General features: G+C 39.8%; 1 protein-coding gene and 1 pseudogene across 1 annotated transcript in view; both read left to right on the top strand.

Moving 5' to 3' along the window:
• LOC134484852 (protein LEG1 homolog) overlaps positions 1-3,209 on the top strand; it is an 11,479-nt gene extending 8,270 nt beyond the window's left edge. Inside the window, exons 6-7 of the mRNA XM_087604812.1 lie at positions 68-304; positions 2,369-3,209. Coding sequence (XP_087460938.1) covers positions 68-287 — 220 coding nt within the window. The 3' untranslated portion in view covers positions 288-304; positions 2,369-3,209. The remainder of the gene's footprint in view (positions 1-67; positions 305-2,368) is intronic.
• On the top strand, positions 2,901-3,654 carry LOC148006862 (high mobility group protein B1 pseudogene; annotated as a pseudogene).
• Positions 3,655-24,638: the final 20,984 nt, after the last annotated feature.

Here is a 24,638-nt window from a genome sequence, read left to right as displayed (position 1 = left end):
TTGGTCTTTAGTTTTCATTTAGAATGGATTTTTTTTTTAAACACACCCTGTTTAAATTGTTCTTTAGGTCCTGGTATTCTTCCGACTCTGAGAGAAAATTCGCCCTGGACTTCCTAACCACCATGGAGTTTTGTGAGGCCACAATATACCCCTCACACTTTAATAGTTCAAAAGAATTCCTTGTAGGTTTCCCACACAGGCAGCTCAAAGACAGAGAGAATCCAGTTGTGGAAAAGGATTTCAGCCTACGGGAAAAAGCGTTTTATGCTTCAGTAACTCTTTTCTAAGCTAAATAAAATCACAGGTATGATGTTGAGAAACAAGTGGAACCAAATGTGTCAAAGTCACATGAGATCTGAATGCTTCATAGTTCACTCAATAGGGCTTACTGTCTTTCTACTCTGTCTTTGATAAATAGAATATAACTATAAAATTTGAAGAAGCTTAGCATCTCATTAATTAAGCAATAAAATACCCATACAAACCATTGTGGTATATTTTCATCAATGTAATGATATAAATATAGTTACATATTCAAACATTTGTGGAAAGATTTGGAAGCCCAAGTGTGTGAGGGTGGGAAGAAAGCTATGGAGTCGTAAGTGTGTGTTGTGCAAGTCTGGTAGTCTGAGCTCTACCTCAAGATCACAAGGTAGGAAGAGACAAATGAGCTCCCCAGCTTGTCCTTTAACCTCCATGTATGTGACATGGCACATTCGCATTCACAACTAAGTAAAATGTAAAAATCAAATCGCAAATGCAGATGGCAAGTAGATGGCATGTATTCCATGCCAAATAAATCGCAGAATGATTATTTTGATCATTCAAGTTTTCCTCAGTCTTCCTTAGTTCTTAAATGTTTGTATAATGACTGATTTATTTTTGAGGTTAATATAATTAAATAACCTCCTCTTTCCTCAGAAGAATAGCCTTCTGTACATCCTTTAATTCGCTTTCTCACATTCATGACCTCTTTGTTCACAAATATTATTATTAATTATTATTACATTAATATTATTAACATATGAGAATATATTACATAGTTCTATGTAAGTTCTCAGGGCTGTCCATTTGGTATTGGATAACCAATCAGTGTGCTCTTCCTTAAGGAAGACTCTCAATTTCTCAGCATTACCTATTCCTTGTCTGTGCCAAATAAGTAATGCCATCAGCACTTGGTTTTAAAAGTCTCAGTCAAATTAAATAACTGTCCAAATTATCAACATCCTATCAAATCCGATGCAGATTCAGGAACTCTTTAACATCCAGCTCCTCTGGATGTTCCGTATCTACTACATAAAATCCTTTTCATTAAACATACTAAATTACTGTGACCAGAAAGATGGCTCGGTGTTAAGAACAATCTCTACTGCTGTGAGGGCAATGGCTCACAAACACTTTTCACTCTAGTTCTTGGAGATCAAAGGTGCTTTTCTAGCTTCTGCGGGATCTTGTATACATATGGCATGCCTAGATTCATTCGGGCTCGCAAATCCTCGTAAATAAAATATTAAACTATTAATAATTCCATTACTAGTATGCATTTAAACATTTAAATGTATTTAATGTTAGAGAAAACTGTGCAGATTCATGGGTTTCTACTTATTTTTGCACAGACTGACTGTAAGGCTCAAGGACATTAAGGAGGCCTCTTGGGGGCATTGGGGTGCTTGAACTTCTTTTTGGTCTCCCCTTTGGGGAGGATGTAGGTTTTCATTTCTCTTTCATAATGAGCCTTATCAGCCTTTGCCATATCTTCAAATTTCCCCTTTTCTTATCATACATGGTCTTCCACCTCTCTGAGCACTTCTCTGAGAAGTTGACAGAAGCATCCGGGTGCTTCTTCTTGTGCTCCTCCCAGCAGGTTTGCACAAAGAATGCATATGAGCACATTTTGCCTCTTGGTTTCTTAGGATCTCCTTTGCCCATGTTTAGTTGATTTTCCTCCGCGAGGCACAGAGTTGCCCAGTGCCTGTCCTGCTCTCATTCTGACATTAGTTGGGTAGAAGCAAATTCTCCTCTCAGAATGTGTTCAAACGATAAGGCAATGACTTACATAGGCACAGAAAGAATTTCACTATGTGTCTTGAAGTTTTTCAAAATAAAACAATCACATTTAGAAATTATTCATAATTTCTATACAATATTATAGCAAAGTGTTGCTTGATAAATTTGTAATGGTTATGATTCTCAGTTAAGGGGTTGTCAGATTACCAATACTCAAATACTTTGTCAAATCTAAGTCAGGTATGAGTAATATATTGCAAATTCAATAATTAGAAAAATAATTCATTCATATATATATTGATATTCTGATAGTGTTTATAATTTCTAAACTAACTTCATATATGTGTTTCAATTTTTGCAGATGGCCTGTTTTTATTCTTTTGGAAGACGACTATGATTTATTCAGAGAAAAGTCATGCTTTAGGACGTTTCATTATTAATAGGCTACTCTTAGAACCCATTTTTAACTAGTCTGAAATGATTTCATTACAAGATGGAAATTTTAAATCCATACTGAGAAGCAAATAAATGTTATAGTCACTATTCTATAATTTTTCTGGCTTTTCTATCCATTCTGTGCCTTTATATGTCAATTTATTGGGTAGTAATAATTTCAGCCCAACAGCTACATACTTAACTAAAAATTAACTGATTGTATTGAATGCCTGAATTACAAGTGAATATATCTTACAATATTTATTTGTGGTTTCATTTCCCTAATTTCTTTAGCCTGATTTTTGTCTATTTTACTATTTTAAATTTGGGTATAGGAGTCTGGCCCCCGCTCTCACAGCCATAGCAGTACAATGGGCTCCATAGAGATGGTGCCGGGCAAGTGAGAGCGGGACAGGCACTGGGCAACTCTGTGCCTCGCGGAGGAAAATCAACTAAACATGGGCAAAGGAGATCCTAAGAAACCAAGAGGCAAAATGTGCTCATATGCATTCTTTGTGCAAACCTGCTGGGAGGAGCACAAGAAGAAGCACCCGGATGCTTCTGTCAACTTCTCAGAGAAGTGCTCAGAGAGGTGGAAGACCATGTATGATAAGAAAAGGGGAAATTCGAAGATATGGCAAAGGCTGATAAGGCTCATTATGAAAGAGAAATGAAAACCTACATCCTCCCCAAAGGGGAGACCAAAAAGAAGTTCAAGCACCCCAATGCCCCCAAAAGGCCTCCTTCGGCCTTCTTCTTGTTCTGTTCTGAGTACCCCACAAAATCAAAGGCAAGCATTCTGGCTTATCCATTAGTGATGTCGCAAAGAAACAAGGAGAGATGTGGAACAACACTGCCGCGGATGACAAGCAGCCCTACAAGAAGAAGGCCACCAAGCTGAAGGAGAAGTATGAGAAGGATATTGCTGCCTACAGAGCTAAAGGAAAACCTGATGCAGCGAAAAACGGGGTGGTCAATGCTGAGGAGAGCAAGAAAAAGAAGGAAGAGGAAGACGATGAGGAGGATAAAGAGGATGAGGAAGAAGAGGAAGAGGAAGAGGAAGATGAAGATGAAGGAGAAGAAGAAGAAGAAGAAGAAGAAGAAGAAGAAGAAGAAGAAGAAGAAGAAGAAGAAGAAGAAGAAGAAGAAGAAGAAGAAGAAGAAGAAGAAGAAGAAGTTGGTTCTAGCGCAGTTTTTTTTTCTTGTCTATAAAGCATTTAACCCCCCTGTACACAACTCACTCCTTTTAAAGAAAAAAATTGAAATGTAAGGCTGTGTAAGATTTGTTTTTAAAATGTTCGGTGTCGGTTTTTGTATAGTTAACACACTACCGAATGTGTCTTTAGCTAGCCCTGTCCTGGTGGTATTTTCAATAGCCACTAACCTTGCCTGGTACAGTCTGGGGGTTGTAAATTGGCATGGAAATTAAAGCAGGTTCTTGTTGGCGCACAGCACAAATTAGTTACATATGGGGACAGTAGTTTGGTTTTTGGTTTCTTTTCTGTTGTTGTTGCTGTAGTTTTCTTTTTTTCTTTTGATTTTCTTTTTTTTTCCATCTTCAGTTGTCTCTGATGTAGCTTATATGAAGATAATTGTTGTTCTGCTAACTAAATACCACTCTGTAATTGCAAAATAAAAAAAGCAGCTGTTTTGTTGACCTTCTGAATGCTTCTAAGTAAATACAATTTTTTATTAAAAAAATTGGGGTATAGTGTTTGATATTTTCAACCTCAAACAAGCTAAAGCCATCTAAAAGGAGGGTACCTCAATTTAAAAAATGATGTAAATACATAAAATATCTAATTAAAAAAAAGAAAATACCCTCTACGCTTACCTACAGCCCCATTTTATGACATCATAACATTCGAAATGTAAATACATAAAATATCTAATTTTAAAAAAAAAGAAAATACCCTCTATGCTTACCTACAGCCCCCTTTTATGACATTTCGAATGTTATCCCCTTTCCAGGTTTCCTCTCCAGACCTCTTCTCTTCCATTCCCTTCCCACTGCTTCTGTGAGGGTGCCCCCCTCCCACCCAACCACTCCTAACTCTGGCATTCCCATACACTGAGGAAATCAAGCCTTCACAGGACCAAGAGTTTCCACTCTTACTGATGCCAGACAATGCCATCCTTTGCTATATATGCAGCTGGAGCCACAGGTTCCTCCATGTGTACTCTTTTTTTTTAATTAATTTTGTATTGAATATTTTTATTTACATTTCTAATGTTATTCCTTTCCCGGTTTTCTGTCCATAAGCTCCCTATCCTATTCCCCTCCTCTTCTTCTATAAGGGTGTTCCCCCTCCCCAACCACCCCTTTCCAGCCCTGACATTCCCCTACACTAGGGGATTCCAGCCTTGGCAGAACCAAGGGCTTCTCCTCCCATTGGTGCCCAAGAAGGCCATCCTCTGCTACACGGACATGAATCTTTCCATGTGTAATCTTTGGGTAGTGGTTTAGTTCCTGGGAGCTCTGGTTGGCTGGTATTGTTGTTCTTGTGTACTCTTTGGTGGTTTAGTCCCTGGGAGCTCTGGGGAGTCTGGTTGGTTGATATTGTTGTTATTCCTATGGGGTTGCAAACCCCTTCAGCTGCTTAAGCCTTTTCTCTAACTCCTCTATTGGTGACCCTGTGCTCAGTTAATGGTTGGCTCCAAGCATCCTCCTCTGTATTTGTCAGGCTCTGGCAGAGCCTCTCAGGAGACAGCTATAACTGGCTCCTGTCAGCAAACACTTGGCATCCGCAATAGTGCCTGGGTTTGGTGTTAATATATGGGGTGGATCCCCAGGTGGGGCAGTTTCTAGATGGCCTTTCCTTCAGTCTCTGCTCAACTCTTTGTCACTATAATTTCTTTAGACAGGCACCCTTCTGGATTAAGAATTTGGAGATGAGTGGGTGATCCCATCCTCCAACTGGGGGCCTTGTGTAACCTCTGGATATGGTTTCTACAGGTTCTCCCTCCCCTTTGTTGAGCATTTTAGCTAATTGGTGGGTCCTGGGAGCCTCTTGCTTTCCTGGCCTCTGGGACTTGCTGGTGGCTACCCCCAGTTTCCCATCTCCATTGCTACACATCTCTGTTCAAATTCCTGACCCTCTGTACATCATCCCTGTCTCCTCCCATACCTGATCATGCCCTCCTTACTCCTACCTCCTCTCTTCCTCCCAAGTCCCTCCCTCTACCTTCCTTTTGTTCCCCCTTCTAAGAAGGAATAAAGCACCCACACTTTGGTCTTCCTTCTTGAGCTTCATATGGTCTGTGAATTGTACCTTAAATATTCTGAGCTTTTGGGCTAATATCCGCTTATCAGTGACTGCATACCATGTGTGATCTTTTGTGACTGAGTTACCTCACTCAAGATGATATTTTCTAGTTCCTTACATTTGCCTGTAAATTTCATGAAGTCATTGTTTTCAATAGCTGAATAGTACTCCATTGTGTGAATGTACCACATTTTCTGTATCCATTCCTCTGTTGAGGGACATGTGGGCTCTTTCCAGCTTCTGGCTATTATAACTAAGGCTGCTATGAGCATAGTTGAGCACGTGTCCTTGTTATACATCAGTGCATCTTTTGGGTATATGCCCAGGAGTGGTACAAATGGGTCCTCAGGTAGCACTATGTCCAATTTTCTGAGGAACTTCCAGACTGATTTCCAGAGTGGTTGTACCAGCTTGCTATCCCACCAGCAATGGAGGAGTGTTCCTCTTTCTCCACATCCTTGCCAGCATCTGCTGTCACCTGAGTTTTTTATCTTAGTCATTCTGACTGGTGTGAGGTGAAATCTCAGGGTTGTTTTGATTTTCATTTCCCTAATGACTAAGGATGTTGAACATTTCTTTAGGTGTTTCTCAGCCATTCAATATTCTGCAGTTGAGAATTCTTTAACTCTGTACCCCATTTTTAATAGGATTATTTGATTCTCTGGAGTCTAACTTCTTGAGTTCTTTGTATATATTGGATATTAGCCCTCTGTCAGATGTAGGATTGGTAAAGATCTTTTCCCAATCTGTTGGTAGTCGTTTTGTCCTACTAACGGTGTCCTTTGCCTTATAGAAACTTTGCAATTTTATGAGGTCCCATTTGTTGATTTTTGATCTCAGAGCTTAAGCCATTGGTGTTCTATTCAGGAAATTTCCCGTGCCAATGGTTTTGAGGCCCTTCCCACTTGCTCTTGTATTAGTTTCAGTATGTCTGGTTTTAAGTGGAGGTCCTTGATCCATTTGGACTTGAACTTTGTGTAGGGAGATAAGAATGGATTGATGTGCACTCTGCTACATGCTGACCACCATTTGAACCAGCACCATTTGTTGAAAATGCTATCTTTTTTCCACTGGATGGCTTTAGCTCCTTTGTTAAAGATCAAGTGACCATAAGTCTGTGGGGTCATTTCTAGCTTCAATTCTATTCTATTGATCTAGTGCCTGTCACTGTACCAATACCATGCAGTTTTTATCACTATTGCTCTGTAAAACAGCTTGAGTTCAGGGATGGTGATTCCCCCAGAAGTTCTTTTTCTTTGTGGGTGTAGCAAACTTTATTGATAGTATTCAAGAGATTGGAGAGGGCTCTCTAGGTCCCTCCTATTATTATGCGGGTCTGGGATGGAAATTGTGAGGGAGATATTCAGTGTTGGGGACCGAGTTGGGATGGGGACTCCTCACCAACTGATGGCTTCTCTCTTGCTCTCAGTATCCTTGCTGGGGTGGGGTGGGTGGCCCAGGGTTTTACTCTTTGAAGGCCATGTAGTCCATAAGGTCCACCACCCTATTGCTGTATGAAATTGGGAATTTCCCCATAAGGGAAATTGGTCTGAAGTTCTCTTTCTTTGTACAGTTTTTGCATGGTTTAAGCAATAAGCAAAATTGTGACTTCATAGAACAAACTGGGTAGTGTTATTTCTGTTTCTGTTTTGTATTAGGTACTAGGTATTAGGTCTGATAGAATTTTGAACTAAAACCATCTGGTCTTAGGCTTTTTTTGGCTGGAAGACTTTTAATGACTGCTTCTATTTCATTAGGAGTTATGGGACTGTTTGGATGGTGTATCTGGTCCTGATTTAACTTTTGGTAAGTGATATCTGTTTTGCAAATTATCCATTTCATCCAGATTTCCCAGTTTTGTTGTGTATAGGCTTTTGTAGTAGAATCTAATAATTTTCCTAATTTCTTCAGTTTCTATTGTTATATCTCCCTTTTAATTTCTGATTTTTTAAATTTGGATACTGTTTCTGTGCCCACTGGTTAGTCTGGCTAAGGGTTAATGTATCTCGTTGATTTTCTCAAAGAACCAGTTGCTGGTTTTGTTGATAATTCATATAGTTCTCTTTGTTTCTACTTAGTTGATTTCAGCCCTGCGTTTGATTATTTCCTGCCATCTACTCCTCTTTGGTATATTTGTTTCTTTTCATTCTAGAGCTTTCAGATGTGCTGTCAAGCTGCTAGTGTATGCTCTCTCCAGTTTCTTTTAAGAGGCACCCAGAGCTCTGAGGTTTCCTCTTAGCACTGCTTTCACTGTGTCCCATTTCTTTGAGTATGTTGTGCCTTCATTTTCATTAAATTTTTAAAATTCTTTAATTTCTTTCTTTATTTTTTCTTCACCAAGTTATCATTGAATAGAGCGTTGTTCAGCTTCCATGTCTATGTGGACTTTCTGTTGTTTATGTTGTTATTGAAAGTCACTTTAGTCTGTGGTGATCTGATAAGGGTGCATGGGATTATTTCAATCTTCTTGCATCTGTTGAGGCCTGTTTTGTGACCGATTATATGGTCAATTTTGGAGAAGGTCCCATGAGGTGCTGAGAAGAAGGTATATTCTTTTGTTTTAAGATGAAGTTATCTATTAACTGTTAAATCCATTTCGATCATAGCTTCTGTTAGTTTCAGTGTGTGTCTGTTTAGTTTCTGTTTCCATGATCTGTCCATTGATGAGAGTGGTGTGTTGAAGTCTCCCACTATTATCGTGTCAGGTGCAATGTGTGCTTTGAGCTTTAGTAAAGTTTCTTTTATGAATGTAGGTGCCCTTGCATTTAGAGTATATATGTTCAGACTTGAGAGTTCATCTTTGTAGATTTTTCCTTTGATGTCTATAACATATCCTTCCTTATCTTTTTTTTAATAACTCTTGGTTGAAAATTGATTTTCTTCAATCTTGTTTCTTGGGACCATTTGCTTGGATTTTTTCCCAGCCTTTTACTCTGAGGTAGTCTTTGTCAGTGAGGTGTGTTTCCTGTATGCAGCAAAATGTGGGTCCTCTTTACATATCCAGTCCATTAGTCTATGTCTTTTTATTGGGGAATTGAGTCCATTGTTGTTAGCAGATATTAAGGAAAAGTGATTGTTGCTTTCTGTTATTTTCGTTGTTAGAGGTGGAATTACATTTATGTGACTATCTTCCTTTGGGTTTGTTGAAAGAAGATTACTTTCTTGCTTTTTCTAGGGTGTAGTTTCCCTCCTTGTGTTGGAGTTTTCTACCTATTATCTTTTTAGGTCTGGATTTGTGGAAATATATTGTGTAAAATTGGTTTTGTCATGAAATATCTTGGTTTCTTCATCTATGTTAATTAAGAGTTTTGCTGGATATAGTAGCCTGGGCTGGCATTTGTGTTCTCTTAGGGTCTGTATGACATCTGCCCAGGATCTTCTTGCTTTCATAGTCTTTGGTGAGATGTCTGCTGTAATTCTTATAGGTCTTCTTTTATATGTTACTTGACCTTTCCCCCTTACTGCTTTTAATATTCTTTCTTAGTTTTGTGCATTTGGTGTTTTGACTATTATGTAACAAGAGGAATTTCTTTTCTGGAGTTTTGTAGGCTTCTTATATGTTCATGGGCATTTCTTTCTCCAGGTTAGGGAAGTTTTCTTCTATGATTTTGTTGAAGATATTTACTGGCCCCTTAAATTGGGAATCTTCTCTCTCTTCTATACCTGTTATCTTTAGGTCTTCTCATTGGGGGTCTTAGATTTCCTGGAAGTTTTATGTTAGGAGCTTTTTGCATTTTGCATTTTCTTTGACTGTTGTACCAATGTTTTCTAATGTTGTCTTCTGCCCCTGAGATTCTCTCTTCTATCTCTTGTATTCTATTGGTGATCCTGATCTCTTTCCTAGTTTTTCTATCTCTGGGGTTGTCTCTCTTCATGATTTCTTTATCATTTCTATTTCCATTTTTAGATCCTGGGTAGTTTTGCTCAATTCCTGTACCTGTTTGTTGTGTTTTCCTGTAACTCTTTAAGGGATTTTTATGTTTCCTCTTTAAGGGTTTCTACATGTTTACCTATGTTCTCCTATATTTCTTTAAGGGAGTTATTTATGTCTCTCTTAAAGTTCCCTATCATTGTCATGATATGTGATTTTAAATCTGATTATTGCTTTTCCTGTGTGTTGGATTATTCAGGACTTTCTGTGGTGGGAGAACTGGGTTCTGATGATGACGAGTAGCCTTGGTTTCTGTTGGTTAGGTTCTTTCACTTGCTTCTTGCCATCTGGTTATCTCTGGTGTTAATTGGTTTTGCTGTCTCTGACTGGAGCTTGTCCTTCCTGTGGGCCTATGAATCTGTGATCTTAGGTGTGTCAGCACTCCTGAGAGAATAGCTCTTTTCTGGTGGGATTTGGGTAAGGAGGGCTGTAGGGCAGCCTGAGCTCAGAGTGCAGCTGGAAACTGGTAGTGTCCTATCCCTGGCTGCTCCATGTTTCCTGTGCCCTGTGTGCTCTTGGTGGGTCCTTCTTTGGACAGTTACTGGATCAAAAGTAGTGATCTCCCAAGTGGGCTTATGAGTGACAGCCCTCCTGGGAGACATGCTCCCTCCAGGTGGGATGTGGGTATGGTGGGCTGTGGGACAGCCTTAGCTCCAGGGTGCATACAGAAACCGGAAGTGTGTTTCTTTTTAGTGCTTGATGGAGGATGTCCAAGCCTATTAAGGGCAGTGCCATCTCTATGTTGGTGGTTCTGGCTTCTATAAAAATGCAGGCTGAGAAAATCGGAGTGAAAAAGTCAGTAAGCAAAACTCTTTCATGGCCTCTGCCTCAGCTCCTGCCTCCAGGTTCTATCTCTGTTTGAGTTCCTGTTGTGACTTCTTTCAATGATGAACACTGCTGTGGAAATGTAAGCCAATAAACCCTTTCCTCCCCAAGTTGTTTTGGTCATGGCATTTTATAGAAATAATAGAAACTCTAAGTAAGGCAGATATTGTTTCAATTTTCATTAGTCCAAAGAAAATTTCATAGAATTCAGATAGCTAATTCAGAGAGGATAGAATATGATATTATAAGGGGATACAGGGGAAATTAGAGTGAGAGGATTAAATGGTAAAGAGTATGGGAAGATAGGGGATGTAGATATCACTAATTAACGTTAAAGGCTTTGTTAAAAGCCACAGCAAAACCTGCTTTTGCAGATGCTTTTATATATATATTGTATATTACATATTATATATTATATATACATATATTATATATACATATACATTCCATATACACAATATATAAGCCATTATATGTACTCCATATATATATATATCCATATATTTAAATGGAATTTAGGCTGGAACTATTCTGTAGATTCCCCCCAAATACAGCAGACTATTGCAAATATTGTTAGGTATAGTAGTCTGGGCTGGCATTTGTGTTCTCTTAGGATCTCTGTTGTATCTGCCCCAGATCTTCTAGCAGTCATAGTCTCTGTTGAGAAGTGTGGTATAATTTTGGTAGGTCTGCCTTTATATGTTACTTGACCTTTTCCCCTTACTGCTTTTAATATTCTTTCTTTGTTTCGTGCATTTGGTGTTTTGACTGTTACGTGGTGGGAGCAAACGCTATTGGTTACTCTTCCTAGTTATCACTGAAGATGTATGTATGTCATTGAACCTGGAGAGATTATGCTGGTGCTCGAATGGAAGTTTCACCACTTCTAACAAGAATTTATAGTGCTTGAAGTTATTATGCACACTGCCATAGGAGAAAAGTAATAATCTTTCCCAACTAAAAAGTTTGTGGATAACAGTTGTTGTCTGTCTGAAAGATACGCCACTAGTAGATACTGCATAAAATACAAACATATTTGAAGGTAATCATAATTAAATCACCAAAAATGGGGGAGACTTAGATCCAAATGGCTATCTCTTGTAACCAAACCAAGCTTCCATTATCCAGTACTGGAACTGAGTTACATCCCATTGAGTTGTTGCCCAAAGGGGTCCCATAGGAATACCCAAACAAGCCAGGCTGTTGTTAAGACTACAGGGTTTCCTCAATAAATTGACAGCAAGACCCGACTGCTGAAGATAAGACCTACACAACTAATTGAACATGGAGATGATGAGATTGTTCCTACATTGAGCTTTCACCCCTATATTGCATCATCTGCATTCAGGAATGTACTCTCCATGCTTTTAAAAGAGAAAGATAAACATCGAGATGTCCATAATACCCTCTTCTACAATGTTGTATCATCTGCAAGATGTGCTAGAGCTATGGTAGCACAAGGCTTGTTTGAGTAACCAATGAATAACTGATGTGACCTAAGTCCCACTACATAATATGAAACCTATATAAGCAGCACTGCTTGGATGACCAAAAAAACCTGAGAATAGACAGCCCAGGGACCTAGAGTAAAAGTAATTACTACTGGTCTGAAAAAATGGGGGAGGAATTAGTGATAAATGACTCCTAATGACTCGATGCTATACTTGTTCAGCTATCATCAGAGAAGCTTCCTCCTGAAGCAGATAGGAACAAATAAAGAGACCCACAGCCAGACAATATGTAGAGAGTGAGAGACTTGGAATACACGGCTCTAAATAGGATGCCTCCATTCAAGCCACAGGGACCCCATCAGTATCAGAAGAGGCAGAAGAAATGCAAAAGCCTGAGGAGGTGGAGGACACCAAGAAAACAAGGCCCTGTAAATCAACATGAGCAAGGCTCATATGAACTCACAAAGACTGAGGCATCATGCATAGGACTGTACTAGGCCTTCTATGTTTCTATAGTCTATAGAGCTTCCAGTTTCTATGGTCTTCCTGAGTGAGTAAATGAGTAGGTCTCTGATTCTTGTGCCTTCTCTTGCCCTCTTTTTGTTAGAAGCATGAAGGTCCTTGTGTCCACAGATCAACAGGGAAACCAGAAATGTTATGTACACAGAATTATCTTCTCAAAGAAAAAATATAACCTGCTTTTCCACTTACATTTCAGATAATTGGAGGTAATGAACATCCTAATGATCTGTATTCTCTGCTGGGTTGGGCCATATCAAGTTCTCACAACTAGGACCAGACATAGCTAATAGTTTAAATGACCTTTATAAGATCTCTGTAGCCAGGAGCGCCCCTGAGCTCCCACAACCAGAACCAGAGGTCACTCATAGACTGAATGACCTCTACGACATCTGTATAGACCATACCAAATCCTTCCCTAGGCCCTTATGCTAACACACGTAGCATGTCTCTAGAACTTATCTTCTTGGGACAAATGAAATGTACTTCAAATTAAGTTTGGATGTAATTATGCCACCTTGTGCATGAGGAATTGTACTACACCAAGAAACTTTATTTCAAATTATATTGTGTTTAAATATATTGGCAACAAACTACCTTGTGTTAGTCTCCTGAAGTTTGATCCAGCCTGACAAAGTCAAGCTGAACTGAATTTTCAACTCACCTCTTTGTGGATCATTTTGCTGCTGGACATGATGCCTGCAGGCTCTCACACATCTTTTCCTTCTTATTTTTGTCTTGCCCAATCTTGATGTGATCATTTTTGTATCATAGTATTACATTTTACACACACACACACACACATTTCTGTCTCTGTCCCTATCTCTGTCTCTCTCTGTCTCTCTCTGTCTCTCTCTGTCTCTCTCTGTCTCTCTCTGTCTCTCTCTGTCTCTCTCTCTGTCTCTATCTCTGTCTCTCTGTCTCTCTCTGTCTCTCTCTGTCTCTCTCTCTGTCTCTATCTCTGTCTCTCTGTCTCTCTCTGTCTCTCTCTGTCTCTGTCTCTCTGTCTCTGTCTCTCTCTGTCTCTGTCTTTCTCTGTCTCTGTCTCTGTCTGTCTCTCTGTCTCTCTCTCTCTGTCTCTCTCTGTCTCTCTCTCTGTGTGTGTGTGTGTGTGTGTGTGTGTGTGTGTGTGTGTGTGCGCATACCTAGCCAATAAGAGTAAAAGTTAGCAACTGAACTGTCGTTCAGTAAAATAGGAAAAAACAGTTCTTTCCAATAGAGTATATCAACCACTCCAGGACAGGCCTTATGTTCAGGAGTAGCTGATCAACATAAAACAGATTCCACAATTTTGGGGGGATCCTTTAATTTTCTTATTATTTGGTGGGGTGTTTTGGCTTTTTCTTTTTGTTGTTGTTTGTGTGTTAAGGTGTGATTTTATTTTGTTTTCTGAGTATGAGGGGGACTTGCTGTTGTATTGGGTTTTTGTTTGTTGAAAAAGAACTTAAAGTTGGATGGGTAGGGAAAGGGAGATAATCTGGAATGATATGGGGAAATTGAAGAACATGATCAAGATATATTTAAATTTAGAAATAATTTTAAATAATAAAAATACAATAAAACCATGTCTATGTTGCAATAGTGGCACAAATATTATGGGAATAACCGACCACTCTTTTTTTAAAATTGGGTTTAAGACACACCTTAACATTTGTTTTGGTGGCTAAGGAGCTGTTCCCATCACGCTTTGCCCAACGCTGGACAGTACAGCTATCTTTTTAGCCACATGCTCAGTAGCCACTGTTTTGCCCTACAGGAGAACAAATGGAACTTGCCCCTCTAGATTTTTGTCTTTGGGGAAATAATGGTCCTTGGGCCATTATTTTTTTTTACCATGCTCTAATCTACCCTTTGGAATAGTAATGTGTATTATATATGCTTGTACGGGTTGGAATTATGTAATTGCTTTCTAATTTTGCAAAATATGGGGGCTATAATTAAGAAATTGCCTCAGGGAGAAAGACAACTCAGTAGATAAGAACATTGGCTGCACTTCTAGAGGTCCTGGGTTCAGTTCCCAGTAACCGCACAGTGGCTCAAACCATCTTCAATAAGATTCCCTCTTCTGGTGTGTTTCAAGTTAGTATACTCATATATTAAAGAGAGAGAGAGAGCGAGAGAGAGAGAGAGAGAGAGAAAGAGGGTTCTTTGAGTCTTGAGGAGAGGCTGAGAGAGACAGAGAGACAGAGAGAGACTCTGTGTGTGTGTGTGTGTGTGTGTGTGTGTGTGTGCGCGCGCGCGCGCATGTGTGTGTGTGTTCTAACAAACAAAGCAAGACAAAGAACACAGGTAAAAAATGTCAAGGTTTGAAAGTGCTAACAGTTGAAAGAAAGCCTGAGTCTAGAACAAATTCTGATGTGCATTTAAAAACAACAAAAAAATTATGACTAAAAATTAAAGTAATCCAGAAAGAACAATATTGAATGAGATAAAAAAATTGAAATTACTGTACCATGTATGAAAAAATCAAAAGGAGGGAAAAAATCATATCTAGTGCAATGCTACAAATTAGGATAATTTTGGGACAGGAATATCAGATTGAGTAGCCAGAAGTAAAGTATTAACTTTATTCTTAAAATTGTTTATATAACAAGATGCAATTGTGGAAAAGTTTATTAATAACCTTTTCCCCTATCGGAAGGCAAAAGGAAGGCTTTTGTTCTCCCTGAAGGACAAAAACGGAGAGCATTAAGCAGTTGACTCTAAAGAAAGGAGAACTGGCAGGAGTTACTGGGGCCGACCTGAAAGATAAGGGTTTCCTTTTCAAAAAGGCAAACAAATGACTACCTAGGCCCAGCAGTGGTTTATGGAGATCACTTGAATTTATGCATGGAGGAACATTGTGAAAATCGGACCAGAAAATAAATCTAAGCAGAGTCTTGTGAGAATTTAGAACAAAGCAAATGTTCTCAGAAAGCCAAGAAATTCAACTGTTTTGTTCTGTTTTAAAGGTGTTGCTGAGTGTTAAACAAGCTAGCCAAGAATTGTACTATTGAGTTATATCCTTAGGCCTCAAATGGATTTAAAAGAAAATAGTAGGCAAGTGAAGACTCAAAACATTCCCAATGGGGGGCTGGGGATTTAGCTCAGTGGTAGAGCGCTTGCCTAGGAAGCGCAAGGCCCTGGGTTCGGTCCCCAGCTCCGGAAAAAAAAAAAACATTCCCAATGAAACAAGATCTAAGAGCTGTGGGAAAAAATCATGTCATATAATTTTAAATGATTCTGGTTTATATGAAGATGAAAGATTTTGACAAATTAGACAAGTTGGTAGAATTATGAAAATCATTCCTCTGGACTAATATAATGTTAATAGGTCAAGAAGAACCAGACAAGGAGGGGTGCTTAAAAATAAATTCATAGGAAACACACAATTATAATGCTGTGAACAAAGCACTAGAAGGAAACAGGAAAAATAAGAAAATATATTCCATATATATGAAAACAGAAGAATTCACCCAATTGGCGTGTGAGTAAAAAGCTAGGTGTGAGAAACTAGGAGAGCTGGGTGGCACCAAGTCACCAGGGAGCTAGATGAAAGGACCTTCTGAGAGGAATTAGCTAAGCATGGAAATGTTTGAAAGAAAAAAAAATGAACATCAATTAAGAAGAGAGCTGTGTGGCAGCCCATTTGATTATGCTGTGAGCTCTGGGATCACATACTGGAAAAGGCTGTCTGTAGTTGTAGTGTGGCTCAGCCCTAGGGCACACCTTTAATTCCAGAGCTTTCCATTTGTTGTAAACAAGATTAACTAAAGTCAGCCACAGCTCAAGTGGTGGAGTAAACAGCCAGTTGATGGGGAGTGAACATAGGTAAAGACCATAGTGAGTGAGAGGAACTAAGAAGGACAGATAAGTAGAGAAGCAGGAAGCAGGGACATTCAGTTTGAAAGCTGTTTTAAGACAGTGTGGAGAACAGGTTCTTTCCTTCTGGGATATTGGTTGAGAAGGAAGGCCAACTGGGTGCTTTCTCTGCCTCTCTGAACTAGCAGGCTTTCACCCCAGCATCTGGATCTGAATCTTCATTTGGTAAAATTGAACGATTTGGGATTTTGTTTTAAAAACAACGCATTCAGAAAGATACATATTTACAGTAAGAGTTAAGGGAGGACTTTGAGAAGAGTAAAGACACTGGAATGTAAGTGAGTATCTAGGACCCTTGTGCTCACTGTACTGCTAGAGTCTTCTTGTAATACTCTACATTTCTACTATGTATTTATGTATGTATGTATGCATGTATGTATGTATGTATGCATGTATGTACATATGTGTGTGTCTGTGTTGTGTATATGCTTATGTTGGAAAATTAACATCTATAGAATGTATCCATCCAGGGTTGAAGAGTGGGAAGTCATGGAGGTGACCTGTGTATCTCTGTGGGCAGCTGATGGGCAGGTAAGTTTAATACAATGAAGCTCAAATTGAATATCTTTCTACAAAAGTCAGTTCATTATGACATCCCAGTTATATAGTCAAAATCAAACACAGACATCATTTTTCCAAAAAGAATCTGAGCTTTCAAACAAGATTTAAACATTTTACTTGTATATTCAGTTATGAAAATGCCAACTGGAGCAAGCTAGGAACCGTGAAACTTACTCTGATGATACACCAGAAGCCCTCCATAGCATCCCATAGTCATATAACATGCTGCTGCAGGGAGATCCACAGTGGGGGTGGGTGGTGATGGGTGCCTTTGAAGTTGAGAATAAACAGGGATACAAGAAACGCCTTCTTGAATTGTGGTGGTTTATATATGCTTGGCCCAGGGAGGGGCACTATTAGGAGGTATGACCTTGTTGGAGTTGATGTGGCCTTCTTGGAGAGAGTATCTCACTGTGGGGGTGTGCTTTGAGACAATCTTCCTAGCTGCCCAGAAGCCACTCTGTCCCGACTGCCTTTGTATCAAGATGTAGAACTTTTGGCTCCTTCTCTAGCACCATGTCTGCCTTGATACCGCCATGCTTCCTGCCATGATGATAATGGACTAAACCTCTGAACATGAAAGCCAGCCTGTAAGCGAAGGGTGTTGGGGGTACCTGGAAGAGAATGGGGGACAAGGGACACGAAGAAGGTCGCCAAGACAAGAGTTTGATTAAGGCGACAATTTTATTTTTCCCCAAGGCTGAATTTATACCATAGCAGGGGTAACAGAGGGAGGGGGTAAGTAAGAAACATTTACACAGGCCAAGGACACAATATTCATGTGGTCAGGGAATCAACTGATGTTGATGGGATGTTAGAAAGGTCACAAGTTTGCCATATCTATTAGTCAGCAGAATGTTGGTTTTTCAGAAAGGTTACAGGTCATCACATTGGGTATCTTTATCATATGATTATTCATCTTGACCACCAGATTTGTATTAATCTTCTGCAACTGGCTGGGGATTTTCCATGAACCCAGTCATACTTAATTCTAACCATAATAACAACGTCAACAATGGAGGGCTTCAAGGGCATCGCTCCCAACACCAACCCCAATTAAATGTTGTCCCTTTTAAGGGTTGCCTTGGTCATGGTGTCTCTTCACAGCAATAAAACCCTAATTTCAACATTAATGTATTAGAGATAGCTAGCAGAGAGGCGAGAACTGGAAGAGGCTTGCTCAGAGGACTCTACAGAAATATGATTGCTTGTTTACCTCGTTTATTCTTGGAATTTGAAATAGAAATCACCTACTGCCATTCATCCAAGGAAGAAATGATCGAACACTGAAGGTCCAACCCAAACTCTAATAACAGATAAATTTCTATGACTCTAAAGCATGTGTGGTAAGATTTCACCATGAGTTTCAGAGATCCAAGAGTCAGACAACCCATGTGTGCGAAAGTCTATGAATGTAAGGGATGTCAGAAAACAGGACCCTTTCACCTAAATTGACTGTGATTCAACATGTGGCTGGGCGCAGTGTGGAAGCCCCAGGAGTACCAAGAATGAAGAAGAACTTTCACCAAGAAGGCCTAGCTCATTCTACCTGAGGGAAAGCATACAGGTGGGAAGCCAGTCGAGAACTGAAGATGTACAAAAGCTTTCACTGTCCTGTCTGCCTCATGAACTCTGAATGGGATGACAGTGTGACCCACTGTCTCAAACTCCTGTCACTAACTACCCCACAGGAATGGGTTGTAACCTGGAACTGTAAGCTGAAATTAACCCTCTGTCCTCCCCTCCTCTTCCCCCGACCTCTCAAAATTCTGGTGAGTCAGAATTCATATGCAGCAGAGATCTTGATCTCAAGCTATTTTTGAAATGATGTTTAAACTAAATGAAATGATCATTTAATAAAAATCCAAGAAGGTATTGGATTCATTGAGAAAATGACGTGTTTTTTAATTGACATATTCTTCCATATTCTTTAAAACAGATGTTTAGACCCTTCATAAAGCAACCTGTACATGGAAACACTAAAAATGTACTCTTCTGTTAACTATTACAGAGAGTAACACACAGGCATGTCCTTTGAGGAGCATCCTTTTTTTTTATTATTATTAACTTGAGTATTTTTCATTTACATTTCGAATGTTATTCCCTTTCCCGGTTTCCGGGCCAACATCCCCCTAACCCCCCTCCCCTTCTATATGGGTGTGCCCCTCCCCACCCTCCCCCATTGCCGCCCTCCCCCCAACAATCACATTCACTGGGGGTTCAGTCTTAGCAGGACCAAGGGCTTCCCCTTCCACTGGTGCTCTTACTAGGATATTCATTGCTACCTATGAGGTCAGAGTCCAGAGTCAGTCCATGTATAGTCTTTAGGTAGTGGCTTAGTCCCTGGAAGCTCTATTTTAAAGTTATTTTACTTCAGGTCAAACGTATGGTCCTGGGCTCTGTTAAATGTATATGTGAAAAAAAAATGTATATGTGAAAATTCAGGAAGGAAATCACTTATTGTTGTTTTACAAAAATTAATCAATTCCAAAGCAGAGCTTACTGAATTTATTGAGAAAACGATATTATTTTTGTAGAAATTTATGTATTCTTCTTTAAAACATGTTTAGCACCCACATAAAGCTACCTGTATATAGGAAAACTAAGGAAAGCACTCTTCTGCTAATTATCACAGAGTAAATCACAGTCATGCACATTTTACTGTATTTTGGGGAGCATCTGTTTTAAAGTTATTTTCTTTCATCTAAAATGTATTGTCCTGTGTTCTGTGAAATGTTTCTGTGAAAGTTTATGAAAGTAATGACTTTGTTCTTTTACAAAAATAAAGTAGTTCCAAAGCAGAACTCACTGGTCTTTGAGAAAATGACATTATTTTTGTAAAAATTCATGTATTCTTCTTTAAAACATATGTTTAAGCCTACATATAGCTACCTATATATGGGAACATTAAGAAAAGAACTCTTTGGCTAAGTATCACACAGTAAAACACAGGCATGCATATTTTAGCATGTTTTGGGTAGAGTCTAGTTTAAAGTTAATTCACATCTGATAAAATGTATTTTCCTGTTTTCTGTGAAATATGTATGTGAAATTCAGGAAGGTGATGAGTTACTTTGTTCGTTTACAAATACAAAACAATTCCAAAGCAGAAGAACATAAGAAAATAATTACGAAAAATCATGGACGTTTTGTAAAAATTGATGTTTTCTTCTTAATAACATACATTTACTAATTATATATAGTGACCTGTGTGGGTAACACTATGGAAAACACTCTTCTGTTAACTGTGGCATGAAGACTTTACTATCTCTTGGGGAGCATCTATTATAAAGTAATTTTATTTCAGGTAAAACTTTTTGTCCTGCGTTCTGCGAAATGTATCTGTGAAAATTGATGAAAGTAATGACTTAGTTGGTTCTTCTACAGAAATAAACCAATTCCAAAGCAGAACGCACTAAATTCATTGAGAAAATGGCGCTATTCTAGTTAAAATTCGTGTTTTCTTCTTTAAAACATATGTTTAATGCCTACATAAAGCTACCTGTACATGGGAACACCAGGAAAAGAGCTCTTCACTAATTATCACAGAGTAAAACACAGACTCGCACATTTTACTGTGTCTTAGGTAGCGTCTAAATTAAAGTTAATTTATTTCCTGTAAAACATATTGCCCTGTGTTCTCTGAAATGTATATGTGAAAATGACTTACTTTGATCATTTACAAAAAGAAAGCAATTCCAAAGCAGAACATAAGGAATTCACCAAGAAAAATCACATTCTATGTTTTCTTTTTTAAATATACATTTAACAACTACATACAGCTACCTCGGGGACACTAAGGAAAGCACTCTCCTGATAATTATCACGGTGTTCAACACAGGCATGTACATTTGACAATCTTTTGGGTAGCATCTATTCTAAAGGTATTTTTGAGGCAGCACCCTGTGTGGGTGGATAAAGTGGCCCCAGAAGGCATTCCAGAACCATGGATAACGTATCTTCCTGCTAACTTGTTGGTCAGGAAGGCCTGAGGCTCCCAAAACAATAAAGGACACTGATGCTGCCCTTGGTTGCTCAGCAGATATAATGGTAGACCCCATTGCCAAAGACACCATAGGCTTTGGTTACAGGACAGAGAAAAATCAAGCTGGGAACTTTTATTCCTGCTGGCTCATTTCACAGTGGCGAAGGTACTACTCGGGATGCTGGGGGGGAATTGTCTTCCCAAGATCTTACTCAGCTGTGGACCTTGCATGATACACTCTCCACTTGCCACACACGATGGTCTCACCTGTGCGTTATGGCTTAACTGCAAGGGCGTGGACACCAGCTTTCCAGCGGAAGGTAACGCTCATGTAGTAGGAGGTAATTCAGGCCTGGTACTACAACCTGGTCAAAAGCCCATGGCTGGGCAAATTATAAGCCACGGTGTAGAAACTATGCTAAACTGAACTTTTATGTCCGTCCACCTGCCTGCCTTCTAAATATTTCTTCTTGTGCCCACAGATAAGTGGTGTTCTTAGATTTTTGTTTGTTTGGTTGGTTGGTTTGGTTTGTTTGTTTTTTGTTGTTGTTGGTAGTGGTGGTGGTTTTTTGGGGGGGTTTTGGGGGGTTTTTGTTTTTGTTTTTTGGTTTGTTTGTTTGTTTGTTTTGAGGAGAGGGCTTTGTAGGTGGTGAGTTTTTTATTTTATTTATTTGCTTTGCTTTCCCATTACTACAGAGACCCATGACTGGTGAGAGTGTTTTGTTTTTTAAGTGAATGAATGAATTCATGAATTAATGAGTGCTCAGTCCTAAATGAGACATCTATTCCCTGTCCCATTGATGGCTCAGGGGACATTGTGAAAGAGGGAGCAAGCACTAAGAATACAAGAGCAGGAAGAAGGAAGGAAAGTTTATGTGGAATTTCAGAACCTTGTCTTCTGGACATGACATGCACAAGTGAGCTCACAGAAGTTATGATTGCCAAACAAGAGCTGCACAAGATCCTGTTGGTCAACATTTCCTCAGGGAATGAAGGAGAGGCTCAAGAGGCTTCACCCCTTCCTGAAGTTCAGGGTCACTAGAGGAGAGGGACTCAGGAGACTCCACAGCTCCCTGAATACTATTGGCAGTTAATGGCCATAGGGGAAGGGAGAAACGTTTCCTTCACTGTCATAGCCCCTGGTAAGTTGTCTGTGTTACTGTAAATAGCCCCTTATGCTTAAACATGCATAAACCTTAATTAAATTCCACGGATCACCCCATAAAGATTGATGGGAGACATTGAAGTAGAAAGAGAGTTCCTTAGGAAGGCAGTCAGTGGGAGTGATGGTGGGGAGACAAGATAGAAAACCGGGAATTTGAACAGTATCACAACATATTATATACATGGATGCAAGTGTCATAATGAAATTCACAGTTACATAAAATTAATAAACGCCAATAAAAATATAAAGAAATAGGTAGATTATGGAGTGTGCAAAATGCCCATGAATAATGATTGTCTTCATTTTACACTGCTGGGACCAATTCCTAAAAAACCCACTTAGAGAATAAGATGCTCATGGCTTTAGAAGTTACAACTCATGGGTATGATGTTTTTCCTTTACAGAATGGGCTGTGTCTGGCTATTATTATTGTTATTATTATTAATTTACATCAATTTGAAGGTGGGATGCAGAGTATAAGGGGTAGGAAGTGGATAATTAGGATTGAATTGTTTTCCCATGTATTTGTCCTATCGATGAACTGGGATTTCTTTTGTGAATGTGTGTATATTCATTTTATTTTATATTAAATCTGAGTCAAGGTATAAAGATTTCCCAGTCAGTTTTACTAGGTAGTATAACTGTCAATTCTGGTCTCCCAAAGTTCATTGAGAGAGTTGAAATATGTTTCCAGAATGGACTAATTTCTTAAGTGCTCTCTAGTTCTAAATACCAAGTCTCTCTCCTGTTTTCCTCTATAGAAAAGAGAAGTCCCATATTCCTCATTTATTAAGCAATGACTGAACACCTAAAATGTATAACGCACTGAGATCCAGGAGCCCATCAACAAATAGGACAGGCAAGTTGTCCACCCTCACAGGATGCACTTGGAAGACCAGCTGGACTTAACATTCAGGCAAAAATGTGAGCTTTAGCCCAAACCCTGGAAGCTTTGAAGGAGGATGTCGCCAGTCAGGGATGCAGAGAGAGCTTCCTTCCACAAAGATGAATTAAGACGCGTTTCAAATAACAGTAGGTTAAATAGGAATTTCCTGCATAGGCCAGGGGAGGTCGAGTGGGGCAAATCCAGAGCAGACAACATAGCAATAGTTCCATGGTTGAAGATAGCCCAACATCTCTGTCTCCTCAAAGTTCAGTATTTCTGTTGTAGTTTCACTTCATTTTTTCATGGGGATTTTCTTCTTGAAATTTTTGATATGCCATACATCATGTTGTTAGTGTAAGACTCTCAGAGAGAATCTTCCCTCAGGAGGGAGATCCTCAAGCCCAATGACCAGACCGAGTCCACAGGCTGCAATCTGCAAGAGGATTTTTATTGATCAGGATACACAGGTATCTGTGGGCGTCCCAGTCAATTTGGAAGACTGGCGCACCTAGCAGAACCAGGGACGGGTTTTTATAGGGCACTGGGGAGCAGAAGCAGGCTTACAGAAGCAGATGCATGGTTGGTGGATTCAAGTGAGGCGCGGATGTATGGTTACACCCAATTGGCTATTCAAATGAGGTTGTCACACAGCAAGAGAATACGTGCAGGTTGGGGCGTCCGGAATGTCAGGGGCTAGGGGCTTATCTCTTGTTAGGTGGCCCATAAAGCAATATCAATAATTTAGACTGGTTTCTGTATTTTGTTTTCTTTTATGGTCTGTTTCGTCTAAATGATGGGTCAGCTTGTCCCACAAAGCTTGGACACATCTGAACTTTCCCAGGCTTATTTTAGTTCTGAGTCTGTGTATCTAGAAACTTACTTTTTACTTCTATAGTTGAGGGCCTTGGGCTTGTACAATTCCCTTTCTGGGAGGGGGTCTTTCAGTTAGAATCTGTAATTCGCTGAAGACTGATACCGCAGACTTAAATAGTATGCAAAAGCAAAAAGCATTTATTCAGCCGAATTTCTACATGCAGGCGTCTCAACCATTTGGGAATGGGACTCCTTTTTTATTGTCAGTTAGGGGAACTCCAGGAGGGCGTACCTGCCCCTTTACCTTGACTGGTGAGCTCTATCTCTAGGTGTCTGGCTGATTCTGTAGTTGGTTAGATTCTGGAGACTTCCCACAGGGCAGTTACTCATTCTAGCTACATATTCCTGCTTCAGGCCAGATGACAAGGTGTCCTCAGATTGGCTGCCCATGGATCTGGGTTCTCATTTCCGGGAAACAGAAACTCAGGCCTAGTCTCCCAAACTACCAGTTTGCAGCCTGTCACGGAGTCAACCTGGCTCTGGCTAACTCCATGCTATCAATGTTCAATGCACAACGGCCCTTTAGAGTAAGAGCTATGGGGCTTGAAAGAGGGCACACTTCTACAGTTCATGTCTGTACTGGATTGTAGGGAGCGGCGCGGCAAAACAAAGATGGCGCCGACAGCCAGCCCCTTCTGAATGTAAACAACTTACCACGCATGCGCAGGCTTGTCCCCTCATCAGGGCAGCTGTATGATCTGGCGCCCTCCTGTGGTGAACAATAGTACTGCGCATGCGCGGGTTTTGCATCAGATGTCAGTTGGCCGGTAATATGCTAATGAGGGGGGCGGTACCATGCTGGCGATTCGTTCTCCGCCAATCCCTGGAGGGCAAGTAGTGGGGTGATAGTGGGGTGATAGTGGGGTGATCCGT

The sequence above is a fragment of the Rattus norvegicus genome, chromosome 1 (genome assembly GCF_021556685.1).
Source record: "Rattus norvegicus strain SHRSP/BbbUtx chromosome 1, alternate assembly SHRSP_T2T, whole genome shotgun sequence".
Lineage (NCBI taxonomy): Eukaryota > Metazoa > Chordata > Mammalia > Rodentia > Muridae > Rattus > Rattus norvegicus.
This window is presented reverse-complemented; position numbering and strand designations above follow the sequence as displayed.